General features: G+C 36.0%; 1 protein-coding gene across 1 annotated transcript in view; it reads right to left on the bottom strand.

Annotated features, from left to right (window-relative positions):
- Positions 1 to 485: 485 nt before the first annotated feature.
- Positions 486 to 18,997, bottom strand: part of LOC110453412 (thyrotropin-releasing hormone receptor-like) — a 34,000-nt gene continuing 15,488 nt past the window's right edge. Inside the window, exons 2-3 of the mRNA XM_021502353.1 lie at positions 2,134 to 2,356; positions 486 to 1,691 (exon numbers count right to left, since the gene is read on the bottom strand). Of these exons, the coding sequence (XP_021358028.1) occupies positions 1,504 to 1,691; positions 2,134 to 2,356 (411 nt within the window). The 3' untranslated portion in view covers positions 486 to 1,503. The remainder of the gene's footprint in view (positions 1,692 to 2,133; positions 2,357 to 18,997) is intronic.

The raw sequence follows: 18,997 nt of genomic DNA, 5'->3' as shown, positions 1-18,997 counted from the left end.
TATATATATGTAAACAGTACGATACATAATGATCTGGTGTACCATGCAGATAATATAATGGATTGCTTTTGGAGCTAGGTCACAAGAGTGTTAACCGTATACAAATTATGTTTTGCAGAATAAATAAGCAATATAGTTAATTTGTACATGTACAATCAGCAGTATAAATATTCAACTTCTACGACCGGATTGTCTTTGTAACTATTTCTTGATAAATACATACTGTTAACCGGAGAAGATTCATCTTTCAAATATTCGCCCTTCGCCGATAACATCCATCTATAGTAGCCCTGTTTTAAATTCGCCCTTCCCACATACTTATTTTACTTCATTCAGTAGAGCAAAAAAGGACAAAATTAGACTGTTGCGGAAATATCCCAATAATAGTGTTAAATGGATACTTGTTTAATAATCATGTCAATGGAATTCGTCAGGAAAATAAAACAAAGGAACAACTAAGTGCAATATATAATTCATTGCCTCAATATAACATACAATTTAAAATATCAAGAAGTGTTTTTGTTTTGTTTTATATATTATTATGTTCCAAAATAATGGACAAGCAACTGACTGTTTGAGTTACGTATACCCCGTATATATGGTGTGATACACTTGTCGGATATTGATGTAGTCAGTCTTTATGTATTGTTTGCATGGCGACGAGAGCCTCTCACAGCAGTCAAGATTGAACGAACTGCATAATTAATAAGACTTTATAATCGTATATATGGATTTTTTCCTGAATATTCACACAACCTGATGTTAACGTTTAGTTGTTTAACATGAATGTAAACGTGTGGAAACAATCAGATATTCAGATATATACGAGAGAGAATAAGCCCATAAGAAATACCCTAGCCAGATGTCGATATTGCTGAAGACAGTGTCCACATGTCATAATAACCGGATATTGCAGTGTATATATGTTAAAACATCTGGATGTTGACATTTATGCAGACAATCTTCAAGCATTAGTACAACCGGATGCTGACCTTTATTCACGTATTCGTACAAGATATCATGTATGCTTATAACGTACATTTGGAACGTCAAGCAGATGTGGATATTGACGTTGACTGTTTACACATTCAATTGCAACCGGATGTTGATATTTCATTCTGTCAATGTCAGGCTTCCTTACAACCGGGTGTTGCTTATTACTACGTCCATTAGTCAGGTGATTGATGACCTTGTGCATTTGTTACTTCAACACGGTGTTGATTTTTATGCTGACAATGCTGTGGATTCGTGCCTGATGTGTACAGGTGTAAGTACAACTAGATTGTAACATGCATCTTGATAATCATCACGTGATATTATATCCATTTATGAAGTGGTTCAGAAGGGAGAAATGTATTTGTTTCAATGTAGCAAGTAGCTTAATGCTAACAATATACAAGTATGTATAGCTATGCTGAGAATGGCATGTCTAGATAAAAACTTCAATACACATACATCCTGAGAGTTGACACTTGGTACATCAGATGATAAATGAGCAGCATGCTATAGCGTTATTTTCACTGCTGAGCCTCGAGTGTCATTGACGGACTCCGAGGATTTCGAAAGGGCCTTGTGAGGCAGCATTAGGTATGTGTTTTCTTGGTGATGACTCCTGTTCGCTGCAAGAGTTGTCCGTTCATAGCATACTCCATCACTGTATATCTCATTTTGATGTTTCATATGACGTATGCCTATAAAAACAAAAGGAACATAATAACAAATTCGATACAAAACATTATATTACCTCCAATTCAAATGCATCACTCTTAGTGGATATTGGTTCTTTGAAGCACATTCAAAATGTACATATTAAAGTTAACAAGGAATTTAGCAAAAAAAATAAAATAAAATGAAAGCTTGAATCAACAATTGTGAAGAGTAAAATAAATCAGAACCTGTTCAAAGTCTTTGACTGTAATGTAGATTAAAGAGTTTGATGCAAAAGAAAACACACTGTTTCAGATGAACAAGACCAAAAAATCGTCTTTAAAACAGTAACTCATTACATACATTGTATATTTCGCCGATTCACGTCAAGATACAGACAAGAAATTAATAACATCATGCTTAATGGTATCATGAACTACAATAAAAGCCAACAGAGGGCGCTGTTTAAATTACATGATCTCTTACCACAACAAAGCACTTTCTGGAAGGCCCGTCGAAACTTGACAGACATGGCGTTGTAGAGGATCGGGTTTATGGCACTGTTGATGTAGATCATGACTCGACAGAAGAGAAGAAACCAAGTATCAAGATATTTATGTCTTGAAAATGAGTTGTATACTACCATAGCTCGGTATGGCAGCCATAGTGTGGCGAACACCCCGACAATCACGATCAGCATCCGCACTACCTAGAAAACAAGAAAAATGAACATTCTGTAACTGTTTGAATAACAAAGACAAACTGCAGAACAATCCAATACTGTAAGTGCACTTATATTTGGAGATGATCTAATTTAATCGGCTTTCGCCTTTGCGTCGTCCGTTAATTTTGGTCCATTTCTACAATTAGACAACAAAAGGACATATTATCAATACCATAAAATACCGGATTTCACTCGACACATGACTCACTTGCATACATACGTTAATGATTTGTCCATGCTTGTTCCAAGGAAGTTGCCGATATACCACTCTATTACCAATAGGTTTTGATCCCCGACACCCACTGTACACCCAGTATAATAATTTCGTAGTATATTTTGAAAAAAAAAAAAAAAAAAAAAAAAAATCCTAATCATCGAGTTTATTTTCTGCGATTTACGAGATTCAAGATTGCACTCATAAGCCCAAACAGCTTCGTCCAAATAAAACGTTTAGTACGCTAAAACCAGTACACTTAAACACGCAGAAAAGATATGAAGCGATGCGCAAGGGAAACTAAATCAAGAGAAAATCCCAGTATTTCAGTTTGATATTTTCGCTTCTTTTTCTCTTATCTGTTTAATCGATTTATGTTAATAGTAAATGTCTAAATCTAAATCCGAAATCCAAAACATGCACAACCAAGGGCTAAGGGAACATGCATATCAAATTTGCGAAAGATCCCTCAAGTACATTATGAGAATAGCCAATAACAATTTTTAACTGTCGAAATCCAGGTATCTCAAATGTTGTGATTGTGACTTCGTAACTGAATTGTTGTACATGAAATCACGTTAGAGTTGTGCTCTTAAAAATCTGTAATGACTTAGAAATGTTACATCTTTGCAATGTAGAACATATGTAAATGTATTAAGTTAAGCCGTTATATCAGGTATTGAAGGATACATCGGGGTCATGGTGAATAGATTCGTCGATGTAGTAAAAGGGAAATCATTTCCGAACAATCGAGTGAGATCAAGAAGGAAGACGTTATAGTTTTTTCCAGGGTCAATATATATAAGGTAGGGCATTGCAATACATTTAAGGTTTTCTATTTTGCGATGTTTTTACACTCAGTGTGTTTGCCAGTTTGATAAAATAGAAACCTGAACATGGTTCGTTATGGCCCGAATTTAATTAGTTCTCTCTGCATAAGACGGACACTGCCAAAAGTAAGGTACATATTATGATCTCGCTCGATAGTAACGGCCGAGTGTTGTTATATATAAACAGATTATCCCCCCTTGTAAAGTCATTCTCATTGACACTCAAATATGATTATGGTGTTTACACAGCGCATGGGGCTCAATATAATTTGCCTTTCATGCAGACATATGAATTTGCCATGTTTATAGATATTTTAATAATGGCATATTATATGTATAATGTACGAAATTCATAAATGAAGTTACCGGGAACAAAACATGGTAATCAAGTGTTTTTTGTGTTTTTTTTTTTTTTTTTGTATTTAATAAAATATTTACTTATTCACTTACTCGTGTAAACCATCTGTAAAGATATTGAAGAGGATTATGCGGAAGTGCATAATATAGTCATTAGAAATACGAGTAAACATAACTTTTATTCACGAATTTTCCGAGTCGACGTCGAAAGGCAAATGACGTAAAATGTTGTCAATTCACCACACTGACTGTTACACCTGTAACATTTTTGTAATTGCTGGATATTCCTGATTTGGACAATTTTTCTTTTAAATTATTTGAGTCAAATTGGTTACCATGACATCATGCCTCTGACAAACTTTTTCATTCCTTGGATATGAAGGTCAAAACAAAGGTCACGTTGATCAGGTTGTGACACTCCCCCTTTCCAAAGTCTACCTGTGTACCACATTTGGAAGCTTAAGGTGAAAATGTTTGTCTAGAAAATTGTATCAACAATTGAAATTAGAGGTACAAATATAGGTTATACTACTCTCGATATGGGACACTTGGTCAAACAAAGCTGTTCATGTACATGCAAACCACATTGTGTGACTATATATTGAAGATTTCAAGCTATACACACCACACACACTTTTTAAAATGAAACTGAGAGACGGATTAAGAAATCAGATTATTGGTTAAGTTTGGTTTGTTTGTGTTTCACGTCCTATTAACAGCTTTTGGTGGAGAAAAGCCGGAGTTCCCGGAGAAAATCAACCGACCTACGGTCAGTATCTGGCCACTGCTCCACTTAAGTCTCGAACCCGCGACCCATTGGTGGAGGGCTAGTGGTAGCAGAATGTCAGACGCCTTAACCACTTGGCCACCGGGGCCCCTACATGTGGCAAAAAACAGGATACAAATGGACAAAGTAAAGATTTAAAATATCTTCATGTAGCAGGAGCGGGGGCCTTATAAAACGCTTTGATACATTTTCAACATATATAGTCAGATTATTTTGATTAAAATATATGTAATTAATAATATTTGATACGAGTAGATTCAAAGTAAATTTGCACGACATGATGAATAAAAGACCATTCCGAAACGTTAATGCTGGAATAAGTTTGAAGATTCATAAGAAATATAGTTTTGTACCTAATTAATTTTCATTACATACATGTGTATGAGCTTTCAAAACGATTCAAAACATGCATGCAATGATATAAGTGTTGGAACATTGACGTCATATCTATTCACAGATTATGACGTCATAGATAAATCCTTGATATTTAATCACCGTTGTGTGAGACAATGTTACACAAGCGCCAAGACATGCCTTATCTATAGACATTTTACGATTTTTTAAGTCAGTACATTTCACACGGTGGCGATAATTAGGTAAAGGAAATAAGGAAAGTATTCGCCGCGATACGTATCGGCGTACTTTTATTCATCTTCTGCACACGATTCTCAAACCGTATTATGACGTTTAATAAATAGGTCACATGTTAGGCATAACGTATGGTTCTGATATTTTTCATCCCAGAGATAGCAGATCGCAGATGGTTATAAAACCAAATACGTATTTATAAAGTTTGTCATTTGATGAAATGATTGCTGCTACATCCATAGGATAAAAAATCCATTATTCTAGCACATTTTCGTGATGCTGGTCAAAGTAGACCATAAACAAAAAACCTCCGCTGAGTATATATTCAGATTCTCTCCAATAGGACTTGATGTTATTAGTCGGCTGCTCCATTCTATTGGACTGGTGGGGAAAAAACACAATACCACTGACACAGTTTAGTAATTTAATTGTGACGGCTAGAAACGTAGATAAAACTGTCCGTTATATATGTCCGATGATGCGTTGGTCACCAGTATCAAACATCATTAAATCATCTCCATATAGATGGCAATAGGATTAGGTCTCCCGTTTCTTTTTTTGTTTCTCTTAGGAATCAGTTAAATACGTTTGTGTGACCAATCTTTCTTAATTATAGTTGGGTTACGGTGTATTGTGTGTCAGGCGTGAAAATCTTGAGAATTTCTAAAGACCCACATTTATATTCCAGACAGGAGGCACCGCCTTACTTGCATTTCATTTCAGATTTCTTCTTTATCAACTGACCGCAACAAACTACTTGATCTACATTTTTATCCTTGTGTTTGCTGTTAAGTTTGCGCTCTTGATTTCATAAACTGATAATGTTTTAGTTTTTAGATTTATTGGTGTTCTTCAATATGAGTTATTTTAATACTATATATATTTTTTGTTGAAAATATTTCTATTTAATATTGATATTGAAAACATTGCAACCAAAATTTTTTAGTTAAGTTCATAAAAGTAGTGTACTTTTATGGTTTCTCGACGAAACACCATTTCGTGAGTACATGAATTCGTGGATAATGAATACTTACTCAAGCGGAAAATTTTACTTATGTCAAACTTGTAATTACATATAGAATAATTCGAGACAAACCAACCAATGCAGACTTTTTTGGACAGTTCGTCATTCATTACTTATTGACAGGCAATGGACTAAACCAGACACATTTATATGTACTCTATGTCCATCTCGAGTATGCACTCTTTCTTCTGTTACAGCTTTCAACTCGTTATTGTGAACCCGTGTTGGCCACAGATTTATATCATTCTGTAGTATTCGTAGGGTCAATGGTACAAAAAGCCTAACAATACCAATAACAACCCGTCTGACGAGGACAAGATACAATGTAGTTATAAACGGGTTGCTAGCCGTCTGTGCTTTGTTGCCTGCGCAATTATCGACACTACATATACAAAGACAATCTGTTTTTGTTTGTTTGATGATTCACGCCAACAGCTAAGGTCATATGAGGTTGTGTGCTTAGGTGGACACCATCGACAAGATAAATTAGGGTAGTGAGAACTGAACGTGATAAGGTTATCTCAGTCGAGGGCTAAGCTTCTGTAACATAATAGCTCACGCCTCAGCTATAGGTAATTTGTTTTTTTTCTCGCACCTTTTAGTTCGAAAACAACAAAATATTCAATTTCGCTTAGACTGCAGATTTCCCGTCTAGGGCCTCAAATAAATATGGCTTCCACACTAATAAAGTATAATTGAATGCTTCCGCGCAAAAAAATGTATCCCGTCTTTACAAAGAAGACAATGCATTCAACAGCGTAGATTATATTTTATCTACCACATCAGGACTCTTACAATATCTAAAATATCGAAACTATACACAAAGCGACAGAACAGAATATCTACAATGCAGAGTCGTTAATGAGCGGATGAATAGATCTTTGTGAACAAATTCTGGGCAATGTCACGTAAAGGTACAAGACAGGTCGGGCGAAATAGAAAAATCTAGCACGGGGTATGACGTGGTATATTTCTGTATTGGGTGCAAGGAATAGAAACAGACAGTTCTTGATTGAATCAATTGGGACAGCAGGTCAATTCTGGTTTCATAGGACATAGACGAAAAACTCCTGCTTTGCAGGGTGGGGCGGCACATTGGCAACCTCTTACGACAAAAAGTGGCTTATTCTTTCAAGATATAAATTAAAAGGAATTATCATATCTGTCATTCTTTAACTGATTCGAGCAATGCAAACCTATATTACTGTATACACAGGGCCTGCATTCATGAAACCGTTGTCGTTCTCAAGCATGTATTTTTATGCTCAAACCTACGTTCTTGTTCCGGTTAAAATTTAATAATAATGTCAATTTTGTCAATGATTTGGAAAGCATTTGAAGAGACTTAAAGCCAAATACTGTTTTCAATGTTTACCTTCGACGTTTTTATCGTTTGACCTGCAGAAATAATACATGTTTGAGCCTGAGAACGGTTTCATAAATACGGGCCCTCGTATTTAACACCAATACAGGTGTTTTGTTTGTACGTATTTCTAGTATGTTTAGTGATGTACAAAAATCTTCATAACATAACGTCAGAATCAGGCGTTTGAAAAGTGTAAAAAAAGTACTGAAAACCCACGTGTAAATAATAGGTGTTCTCGACGGAGATACAGTGTTTCATCTGGCCTCAAACATTTCTTTCCAGATAACACATATTTTGTATAAAATTGCTTGCTGTATACAACATTTGAATTTACACTCGTTTATGGTACAAAAGTGACGGTATTTAATAAAGGACCATCATTCTAGAGAACGTCTTTTATCAGACCATAATCTAGAGTACGTTTTTATCCGACCATATTTGATTTGAATTAGCGATAGATTTAAAACTTCTCATACAAGTTAGGAAGTCATTTTAATTGAAAATATTTTGATGACAGTTGCTATTTTGAGATTCGAACGCACTCTATTCATCTATGCCTAATTTAAAGATTTTGAGTACATATATTTGCAGAGGCAAAATATGTCATTGATAGTCTGAAATGTTGTCATTATGGTTCTGTTAAATTACTTAATTTAAAAAAAAATCTCCCCCCCCCCCCCCCCCCCNTTTAATTGAATTCAATAATAAATAAAAATAATGAAAAATGACAACGCTAAATTGACAACAAAACAGTAGTAATAAAATATTCTTTTAATGAAGACTCATAAAAAGTACAAGGAGAAGAAGGATAAGTGTCTAAGTGTCCGATGCTTCATCGAGGATACTTGCTAAGGATATCTACGTCATACAAAGGTATTTTCACGTCATAATACATGAAATATAAAAAAAACATAATCTGATTATTTTTCTCCTGCGTTACCGACGTATTAATATGATATTCTTACATTTCAATTAAAAACGTTTTCCATTTTATACTACTTATTCCTTAGTGATGCACCACAATACTATTTTTTTTCTAAATAATGATGAAAAGCAACCTTATTGCTCGTTCGTTCACACGCTGTGGAAGATTATTCGACAAAGTTTGTTCGATATATATATATACTAATCAAACTCATAACAAAATAAAATTGATTTTGGAATATATAAAATTGATATTATCTTTGTTTTACAGTATAAACATGTGTTAGTAAGATTGAATTGACCTTAAAATATGCAGCATGTGAGAATATGTACCCTTTGACAGTATTTAATAAAGACCTGTATACATTAAACCTAACCTGCCTGTACAGCTCTATCTTGGGAGTTTCAATATATATCACAGTTTATCGGAAACAGTAGTTTAGAATCGCCAACAGGGCTGTACTTAACTCGTACAAAAATACACCAGCGCATCAATCAGGTGAGTCCCTGATTACAGTTTAAGCTATACCATATTAATTATCACTGTGATAAATACTGCTTTTGTGTGACAATGCCCTGGGTAAGTTTTAAGAGACCAATTAATCGGTGCTCTAACTTGGTTTAGGTCTTTTGGGTCAGGATAATGTCATGATGAAGTAGTCAGGCTTCCAAATGTGTTTGGAGATCGTCCCCTCAGCTGGATTTGATGCTTGTGTGAACGCCAACATAAATAAACCTGTTACTTTCTGACGTATGCCACTCTTTTTTGTACTTTACAAAATTGAAAGCAACGACATCATCTGCTTTCATCAAGTTTTACAGTGTCTGATGCATTGGAAAAATACTCCCAGCATGCCTACTAGTGGAACGCGGCGCTTAAATACGCTGATTTTGTACCTAGATACTCATTTTACTTAATTTGAGATTAACATAGAAATATTGCGTCATTGATTATTTATACAATGCTTTATAATATAAATAAAAACAGGTTTTGTTACAAAATGCTAAAAGACATTGATAAAGGATGCAACAATATATGTGTCTGAACACTGCGCTTATTTATATGGGGTTTATTTAACATCCATGCAACAGCTGGGGTCATATGAGGACGGGAGACACCGCCGGGCAGACAACAAGTAGACAAGAAATATAGGAAACGGAAGTGATCTCAAGTGTTGCAATGGGGGTAGATCACATTTGGTCTTTTCCCTGTGCTCATTGGAAGATACACATTGGAAACAAAGATTATGCAAGTGTCCTTAATTAGTCGTCTTTTCAAACCATAAAGTGTGATTCATCAGGCCTGTTCTTTCCCCGAACATGCACGGTTGTACAATTTAGCAGAAAGGTTACTTTGATCACTTTTCCGTGAGAAGACGGTATAGTTAACTTACGCTTCTTATACACTAAATATTGCATGCATCATATCGGTACATATTTTTGACAGCGTGTCGTGTACAGTTGCCGGTTAATGGTTTTCATTTTCTAACATAAACTGGGCGATTTCCTGCAGAAGACACTTAAAAAGTCATATATATTCTGTTTGTAGGGATACAAACATTTCAGATATGACAGCTTAAAGTATATGAACATAATATCATTTTTACAACCTTGGCCTTTTCCTAGCAAAACCATTAAATCCTAAACGAGGATTCCCAGTGTGGATCTTTGTGAAGTAAATCAATAAAATATGTTTAGAGAAATACAACGATGCAAAAATTTAGTACAATAATGAATAAATAATTTTGCTTTGATAATGAGGCAATTAAAATTGCAATTATCACAAATATAAAATAAGCATTTGACAATTATGGTGCTATAAATATGAACACATGTTCTCATTACTTATGTTTGCAGGAGGATTTTATATTTAAAACTTTTTTTGGTTTAATTGTTTGGATCAATTATATCAGTTTCAAGTGATCATGTTATGTAATAGTTTTGATTTATGAAAATCAATTTACTTAAAACAAGGTTTCATCGGAGTTAAAAAAAAACACCCACCGTTATCATGCTCAATTTATCAGGTCTGTGTAAGGACTTGTTTGCCTATCAAGTTTGAGGGAGACAACAAACTTGGTTTGCATTATTACTAGATTGTTGGTGTTTCCATCATAACAAAATAAATATTAATATTCGTACCTCCATTGAATAAGTGCGAAGTGAACGATGTTCTTGATCAATTTGTGTTTCAGTAAAACAGATTTTTTTGGATTTTTTTTGTAATTTACTATCAACGTTGAATTACGGGCATCACGTATCTTTTCTGACATGTTAATTATAAGTAAATACCAAGAGTTCATATCTTGTAAACAATTACGAATTTAAATACCTTTAAAATATGAAATATATTTGCAGTCTACACATATTTTTACTCAATGACCAGTGTTGTGATAACTGAAGTAATCATCAAATACTTAGCCTGACTATAACACGTCATACCTCTCTATGACGTCGACAACAATACCTTTGGGCGGATCTTTGCAAATTTTCTACGAACGAAACACATATTTTGACGTTATCAACAGCACTGTGTGGGTGTAGAGGAACTGGACTGGGTCGACCAGAAAGCTCAATTGGTAGAGCATCCGTCTAGAATTGGGAGGGTCCCGGGTTCGAACACGGTCTTGCAGTATAGTTTTCCTCTCCTGTTACATTTGGCGCCAAACGAAATATACCCACATATGTGGTATAGGCCCTCGAGTGTCTTCGGGGTCGAAGACTATGTTAAAGGAGGTAGGAATGTAGCGGAACTGGAGTGGGTCGATCGTCGGCGACCAGATAGATCAATTGTTAGAGCATCCGTCTAGTGTTCGGAGGGTTCCGGGTTCGAGCCCTGGTCTGGCCGTGCATTTTTCGTCTCCTTTTACATGGGCACAGTTAAAATAGGCTTATGTAAATATCAATGTTTTTATGAAAGCCATTTGCTTACAGACACTAATCCCGTCACTGTAACATATCTGGCGATTTCACTATTTTCTCTCACAATCCCTATCGTTTTCCTCACTCACAAATAATTGGATAGACAACTATCAACTAGTGGGTATCAACTGGATTTTTTTCATTGCTGAATCTTTAAAAGATGAATATAACACACCCACACATGCACTGTAGATGATTTCACCTTCAATATTTGGTATTAGATACAGTATGCCAACCACTATAGATTCCTCCCTTACGACGCATTGGATAAACCTGCGAGGAGTTGGTAAAGGTTTTCGACTTCACTGTAGCTACTATTGGGTAACACTTGGGTAACACTAAGGTGTTATTGTTTTGCTTAATCTTTGCAACGCCATTATTCATTTACGATTACTTCCATAACGGTAAACATGCATGTGTTTCCAATTAGCTCGTGATGGCTGTTTATTATGTTCATCAAACTCTTAGTAAATATTCAAATTGTTAAATAATATCTGTAAACTTCGTATCTATATAAAATTTGATGATTCAAGAACGAAAAATATAATCAAATGGTAACAATTTGTCACTTGTTCGATAACATTTATGTACTCACAATATTGCCTGCTAAGAATATCATGCAAATAAGCGTTTTTGTATTCTAATTATATATTTAACATCATTAAGGTAGGTTACTCATTTCGAAAGCAATTAAATAATTTGCTGTTGAAAATTTAATTAATATTGTTACAAAACAATATAACTAATGATTTGCTGAAGAAAACATCAACAGAAGCCGGTCTTATTAAACCCTGTGGCGTTGTTTAATTAACACATTGGTGGATTGTGATGAACAACTTTAAACCGAACACAAACATCGTACCTGGTGTCTGGGAACAGGGTCGTGTCAACCAGTACATCTATAGGGCATTGATCGAAGAGATTCGTGTCCGTCAACCTCTTTTATTGTGGCGGCTAGGTATGGCCAGTACGTGTCATTATGGCGACGATGTTGAGTTTTGTCGATTCCATTGCATTCTATTGGCACTGTATTGTCGAGTGTTATTTTTTTCTGTGTATTGGTAGTGTAGCATTGTGTCAGGTGTCTGTCGATTTATGTCTGGTGTTTTCATAATAGTGTCGTAGTAGGGTCGAGTCTGGTATTTGTCAATGTCAGGAAATTTTCTGTCGAGCTTTGTGTATTTTCAATCTACCGATTGGATACGGCCGTGAGTGGTATGCATTTCTTTGACTTCTGTCACGCAAGGCTAGGTTCGTGTATTAAGAATGTCCGAGTAACGGAATGGAAGCGTTGTGTCTAGAGTATGTCATTGTAACGTTATTGCAGGGTATTGTCTCGATGTCAAAATGAAATGATCTTGTCTTTGCCTATCACTGGAACAATATGGTATGATCCTGCATTTCTATTGTGATAAAAGATGTTGTCCTCTTCTGCTGTAAGTTCAGTGTTTGGTCGTATCTGTCGATGTGTATGTGTGTTTGTATGATGGTTTCCTTATAATAGCGCGTGTCTGATGCCGAATTGAAAGTGCGATCTCACTGAAACACCATGCCGATGGCACTCAGCACAGCATTCGGCCTTGTCACAATATACCGACAACGGGTGAACCAGTGTTTGCCATTACTCTAAATGCTGAACGTTAAGCAGGAAATAACTTTATTTTAAGGAAGTTTGTATGTCATGGCCTGAAAATTTAAGGCGGCTGTACTGACTGGTATCTTTTGGAACAGTCCGACACCTTTGCATAGAAAATTTCTCTAGTTGGCTAAAGGTCAACGTAACCTGATACATATTTCATTGTAGATAGTTATTGACATCCTGGTGAATGACCCATCTGGAGAAAGGCAGAGATTCCTTCGTTTCGGCACCTTCCTTCGTAGCTAGAATACCATTCACCGATTACATTATTTATAGGGTGTAAGTTGTTGTCCGCGCACTTATTTCAATAATTTTCCAAGTTTGGTCCTATCAACTTTGTTATAAGTGGTTTAAAGTTGGTACGATGAAGTTTAAAACCACTACGTGGTAGCAATAAAGCCGCTGTTGTGGCCGATATGCGTTTTCATAACCTAGCACATGTGTCCCCACATGTCCGGGAGCCCAGCATAATACAATATGACAATTCCATGTAATATTATGTAATACTGTTAATATTTTTGTAATTGAAATATATTTCAGATCTCTGTTGCGAAGGACCTGTAGGACAGACAGTGAATCGGAAAAGATAACTGACTGCAGTATAACGTTATGTGACCATAATAAAGGTTCGAGGTTTTTTTTGGTATAACATTAAGGTTTTAAGTATGGTTTACATGTATCATCACATCGTCATTTAAATTACAGTTATTCAGCAAAAGTTTCGTTGACATGTACTTAGCAAATCCGCAGAAATATTTGTCAACAGCATTATTTCTCATAAACTTGTGTCAGTTGAATATGTTCCATTTATAAAGCTTATGTATCGTCAAATAAAACGTGCCTTAACAGTGTCCATCACAAACCTTTCAAAATCAGTCCATCACGTTACAGGATACGTTGGTTTTACAAGTTCGGACAATGTCACCAATTGCAAAAAAAGAACAGATTATGATCAAGATGGCCTATCTGGTCGGCTACGTCCCCTTTCTCTTAAAACGAATGATGGAAACCACTATTATTGGTTTGGTTTAGTTTGATTTTGTTTAACGTCCTATTAACAGCTAATGTCATTACGGACGTGCCTCCATGTGTGTTGTGTAAGCGTGCATGTGTGTATGTGTGACCTTATAGTGCTATCTCACTGAAAAACCATGCCTAAGGCACCCAGCACAGCATTCCGCCCGGTCACATTATACTAACAACGGGTGAAACAGTTGTTGTCAATACCCCAAATACTGAATGTTAGGCACGGAACAACAACTACCATTTTTAAGGATTTTGGTATGTCCCGGCCTGGGGACAGAACCCATTCCCTTTCACACCTAGGCGAACATTCAACATTAAAGGCAAAAGTGAAGTGTTGCAAAGCTAGGCGCTAGGAAATAAAAGATAGTTAAAAATAGAAACAAACAGAAAGATCCCAAATGTTGCAAATCCCCAATTTTGTAACTCTTCAGGGGGTTTATCTAATTGAGTTAATTGTGTAAACGTATTGTACGAATATATTCATGATATGTAAGCAGTAAGTACCTATGTATCAAACTTTATGGGTGTGTTTTTTGGATACTCGATATATTGCCCATCGACTTACTGATTTTAAGGTCATTGCAATAAGTTTACATTTGGCCGACATGAAACATCTCAAGAATTTTTGCTTAATTCAAAAGACGATATAGGTGCATTATGGTTTTCGGAAACATAACATTAAGAATCCCTTGTCCGAGCTGCTTAAGTGATGTTATGATCCTTGTAACAGCTGGGTTCCGAGGTTAATGTACTACGTCAGTGTCAATCATTTCCAGTTACCATCCGTGACCCAAACATCCATAATACCATTATATTTGTAGATGGTAATTAGTGACCATTATTTGTTATGGAATTTGTCTGAGCAGTAGCAAGTGCGTAATACACTGGTCCCAGATTGAGACTTTTGCTGCCAAAGTGAGTTAGGGACGCTTTATAATTGCATAACGTTACACAATCTATCAAAGACCAACCGTCCCAGGGATTTATAACGCAATCTGTAAAGGCTTCGACGTCTGATCCGTGTAAAAAATATCCTCTGTAATCCGAGAATGCAGTCGGACCAGTTGACAGATACTTCAGACAGTTTATTGAATAAATTTGCAACTCTATGCAAACAAGGAGACACATTCTAGACACAAGCATTAACAATTTCACTCATCGAACCAAAGATCATTTAGTGTACCAGGCTAACTTGCGTGCAGATGGTCTTCGCGTTTATTATATACACAAGTTTCCATATAAACAATAGATTATTGCAAGCTTTTGCACTTGATACAAAATGTAACTTACTGATTTCCCTGCTCCTTGCCACCCTACGTACCAATTATTTCAAAGACGATCCAGTAGTTGGTAACTAGAAGACATTAAACACTGCTTCAGGTGCTCCACAGGCTCTTCCAGGTACCTTGTGGTTCTGGAAGATGCGTCCTTTTTACTAATTAACTGCTAAATAAGAAGAGTTTATTTATCGAAAATGCTTCAATCTTAACAGTGAAACGTGCATATTCTACATTAGGATCTGATACTGAAATATGATATTTCAGTTTCCGCCTTGCGTTAAGACATGTTTAACACTCCGAAAAGAATCGGAAAATTAAAATCGATCAGAGCAGTAACCAAAACTAATGAGACATCATAACAAAGAAATAACATGAACTTCAAAACGAAAATGGAAAGCGTTTCATGTACTGCAAATACATAATTTCTCTTGTAAAATCCGGGAAATAGTCTCCAACGGTCAAAGATACTGATTCCAAAGATACACGAATTATGCAAAATTCTATCTATGCAGTTCGGGATTTTAAAGGATATTCATTTACCTTTCTTGTATACTTTTTTTAACCGTATATTTTGAATAATTAGTCACCAAATTATTTTGTATAAAATCAATTATAATGCAATGTCTTGAGCGTTGAGACGGATAACGAGCAAAGATATGTTAATACATATGTTAATACATTGCTAAAAACCTTCAACGATGGAGTCAAATAAACCTGATAATGTGTCAAAATTTGATGTACAGACCCGTACACGTTCGCTGTTCCACTTTCAGCGTATCGTTTGCGTAGCACCTGCGTATCACTTGCGTAGCATTTCCGTAGTACTACCGTTCCATTACCGTAGCATTCCCGTAGCACTTGCGAAGCGTTTCCGTAGCACTTCCGTATCGTTCCGTAGCACTTGCGTCTACATTTTTCCATTTAAAAAGCGTGTGTGAAACGTTCGGTCGAAAGATTTACGAAATATGTATTTGTCGAAACGAATTGTTGATAAAAAAAACATCATTATAAACCGCATTACGTGATAATTATTCCAACTATCATAATAGTCTGAAGAAACAAATAAAAAAATACTAAAATGTCGGTTAATACAAACATGGACGTTACAGCCCTCCTCCCATGGGTCTACTGTGTGTTCCCCACACGAGCAGCAAAGAGGTAATTTAAATAACAGGCATACAGCTGGCCATGCGGTAATGACCTGTCCCTTGTTAAAGGTATACACAACTTTAGTGGCCGTTATAAAGGTTGTTAGGGCAACATGACCACCCGCTGACAGATACTTTTCTTTCAATATGATATCTTTACCTGAGAATGTAGGCAGTGTTAATGTATTGACCATCCACCTGTGGTCAGATTTGATTCTAATGTAATGTACCTGATCAAGGTCACATTCTGTGATTTCAAGGCAATTAAGTCCATGTCAATTAATCCAGTTCATTATCTATCCACCACGTACAGCAATATACAGGTAAATCAGTTAAGATACTTTGGCTGTCCCTCGGTCAGGAAATGACAGCCCCAGGCACACTTTCATTTCACAACAGTGCCTTTAAATAATATTTGTTACTTTGTAACTGGTAAGTCGAACGACTCAAAGTAATAAAAAGTACTTAATTATGGCGACTCCTTAACTTGAAATTTCAGGAAAATGACATCATCTTCCTTCAACGCAAATAACGTTTTCATGTGGAACAAGAGATTGTGAGCATCCTCACATAGATATACATGTCTAACCCCCCAAGGATTTTTTTTTATAAATGAGTGATACATGTATCTATTAAATAAACCCCTCCCCCAACCCACACCCTTTTACTTTGCTCTACTCTACCATGGCTAATTGCCCCTGGACCCTAATCAGGACGTTATTGCCCTAAGCCCCACTCTCCTTGATCCACGCCTGTACAAACTGAGAAATGGATATATTGAAGTTTGACTGTGGTCTAAATTCCTATGTTATCTGACATCAGACCCCTATACCATCTGCAGTATACCCTGTACACACCCCTCAGGGTGTGCCAGACAACACAACCAATGTACGTTTTAAACGTGTTGCGACGTTTCAAGACGGACTGGACCCTTGGTCAAGCTCCGACTGAGTGAGCGATTTATATTTTCGATCTGATGCAGTGTGAATACGCTGCCTACCGATAGGCGAAACGTATTAAAAATACACAATTTCGTCATATCGTTGTACAGGTTAAACAAAATACAAATCGCTCACTCAGTCAAAGTTTGAAAAAGGGACCAGTCGGTCTTGTAACGTTGCGACACGTTCATTACGTACATTGTTTGTATATATACAGTAAAACTGATGATACATTTTTTTAATTTATTTTTTATATCGAAGTGTTAATTGATTTTCAATATGTCTTGCTTTCATTTATGCGTCGCCAGGACTTGAGAATTCAGATTAAGTTCCTGTGAGCTGATGATTGGTACTTTTGTCCAAATGTACTTCATGCAGAATAACTTAATATTCCTGTCAATGTGTCTCCATACCAAATTAGGTTTACACGTTCTATAAAAGTTTCTATCAAATTGTTTTTACTCCACTTGCTTGGCTTCAAGCTTCGTGCTAACATCATTCGTTTAGCTTTTGCTGCCAAGTTTGAACAACAACATGTCAATTATATGTATTCATCAACCAGAAACATGAATCATCGTATACGCTAAATAGTGAAACAAAATAACGACAAAACACCTAGTAATAGCAGATTAAGGGCGATACATCTATTCAATGGTCGTGTCAGAACAGGGCTAAAAAATACATTAGGTATATCACGTTGTATTTGGGTTTTCAGTATGATTTTCCAGATGGGAACGAAGTATCCAATCAAATTTGCGTAACTCTTGATTTCATTTGCCGAGTCGATTTAGCGGAAATAGAAATCCTCATCTCGAAAAAAACGTACTTTTGAAAACAATGTCGTTCAGAGTGGTTAACATAAGTAGTCTTAAAAAGAGAGATACTTTTACATTCTATTTAATTATTTCTAAAGAAAATCGAAACTCGAAAAATCATGTTTAATTTGATAGGTTGTAGCGTGATGGCACTAGGTTTTCTTTTTGCTTCCCTGGTGTCGGCTTGTGATAAATCGCTAAATGTTTAACAGCATAATTTAATACATTAGATATTCTATTGTTTATCGGCTTTTGATTGACCTAATGACCTTTCATCATTCTATAATGCTACAACATACCCAAATCAGCATCGCCAAAAGGACCTTTAGCTAGATAGCATTGTTCTAACGTCTTTGAAGACATCTTGTGCATGATTTTGTATTTAGCTTTGAAAATGGATCTGATAGGTGTTGAAAACAGGATTGTGCGACGACGATTTCAGCACGCGCGGATATATGATGACGTACCCACAGTGCACACCCATTCACCCAGCTTAGTGATACAATGATGAAGAACATTATGAGGACAGAGCTACCCCAAGATAATTTGATTGAGTAATTCTGATACATGTACAATGTCAAAATAGACAATTTTATAGTTCACAACATAACGTGTAAATATTGTACTTAAATCATTTAAAACATGTTCAAAGCATGCCCTTAAAAACCAATCGGGGACGTCGACATTGCCTCGAGTTTACCACCGGTCCTTGTTAGGGCCCACAAACTGTAAATGAAAAAATACTACATCGGAGACCATCTCTTT

The sequence above is a fragment of the Mizuhopecten yessoensis genome, unplaced genomic scaffold (assembly GCF_002113885.1).
Source record: "Mizuhopecten yessoensis strain PY_sf001 unplaced genomic scaffold, ASM211388v2 scaffold7283, whole genome shotgun sequence".
NCBI classification, from domain to species: domain Eukaryota; kingdom Metazoa; phylum Mollusca; class Bivalvia; order Pectinida; family Pectinidae; genus Mizuhopecten; species Mizuhopecten yessoensis.
Note: the sequence above shows the minus strand (reverse complement) of the source record. Positions and strands in the feature narration are given on the sequence as shown.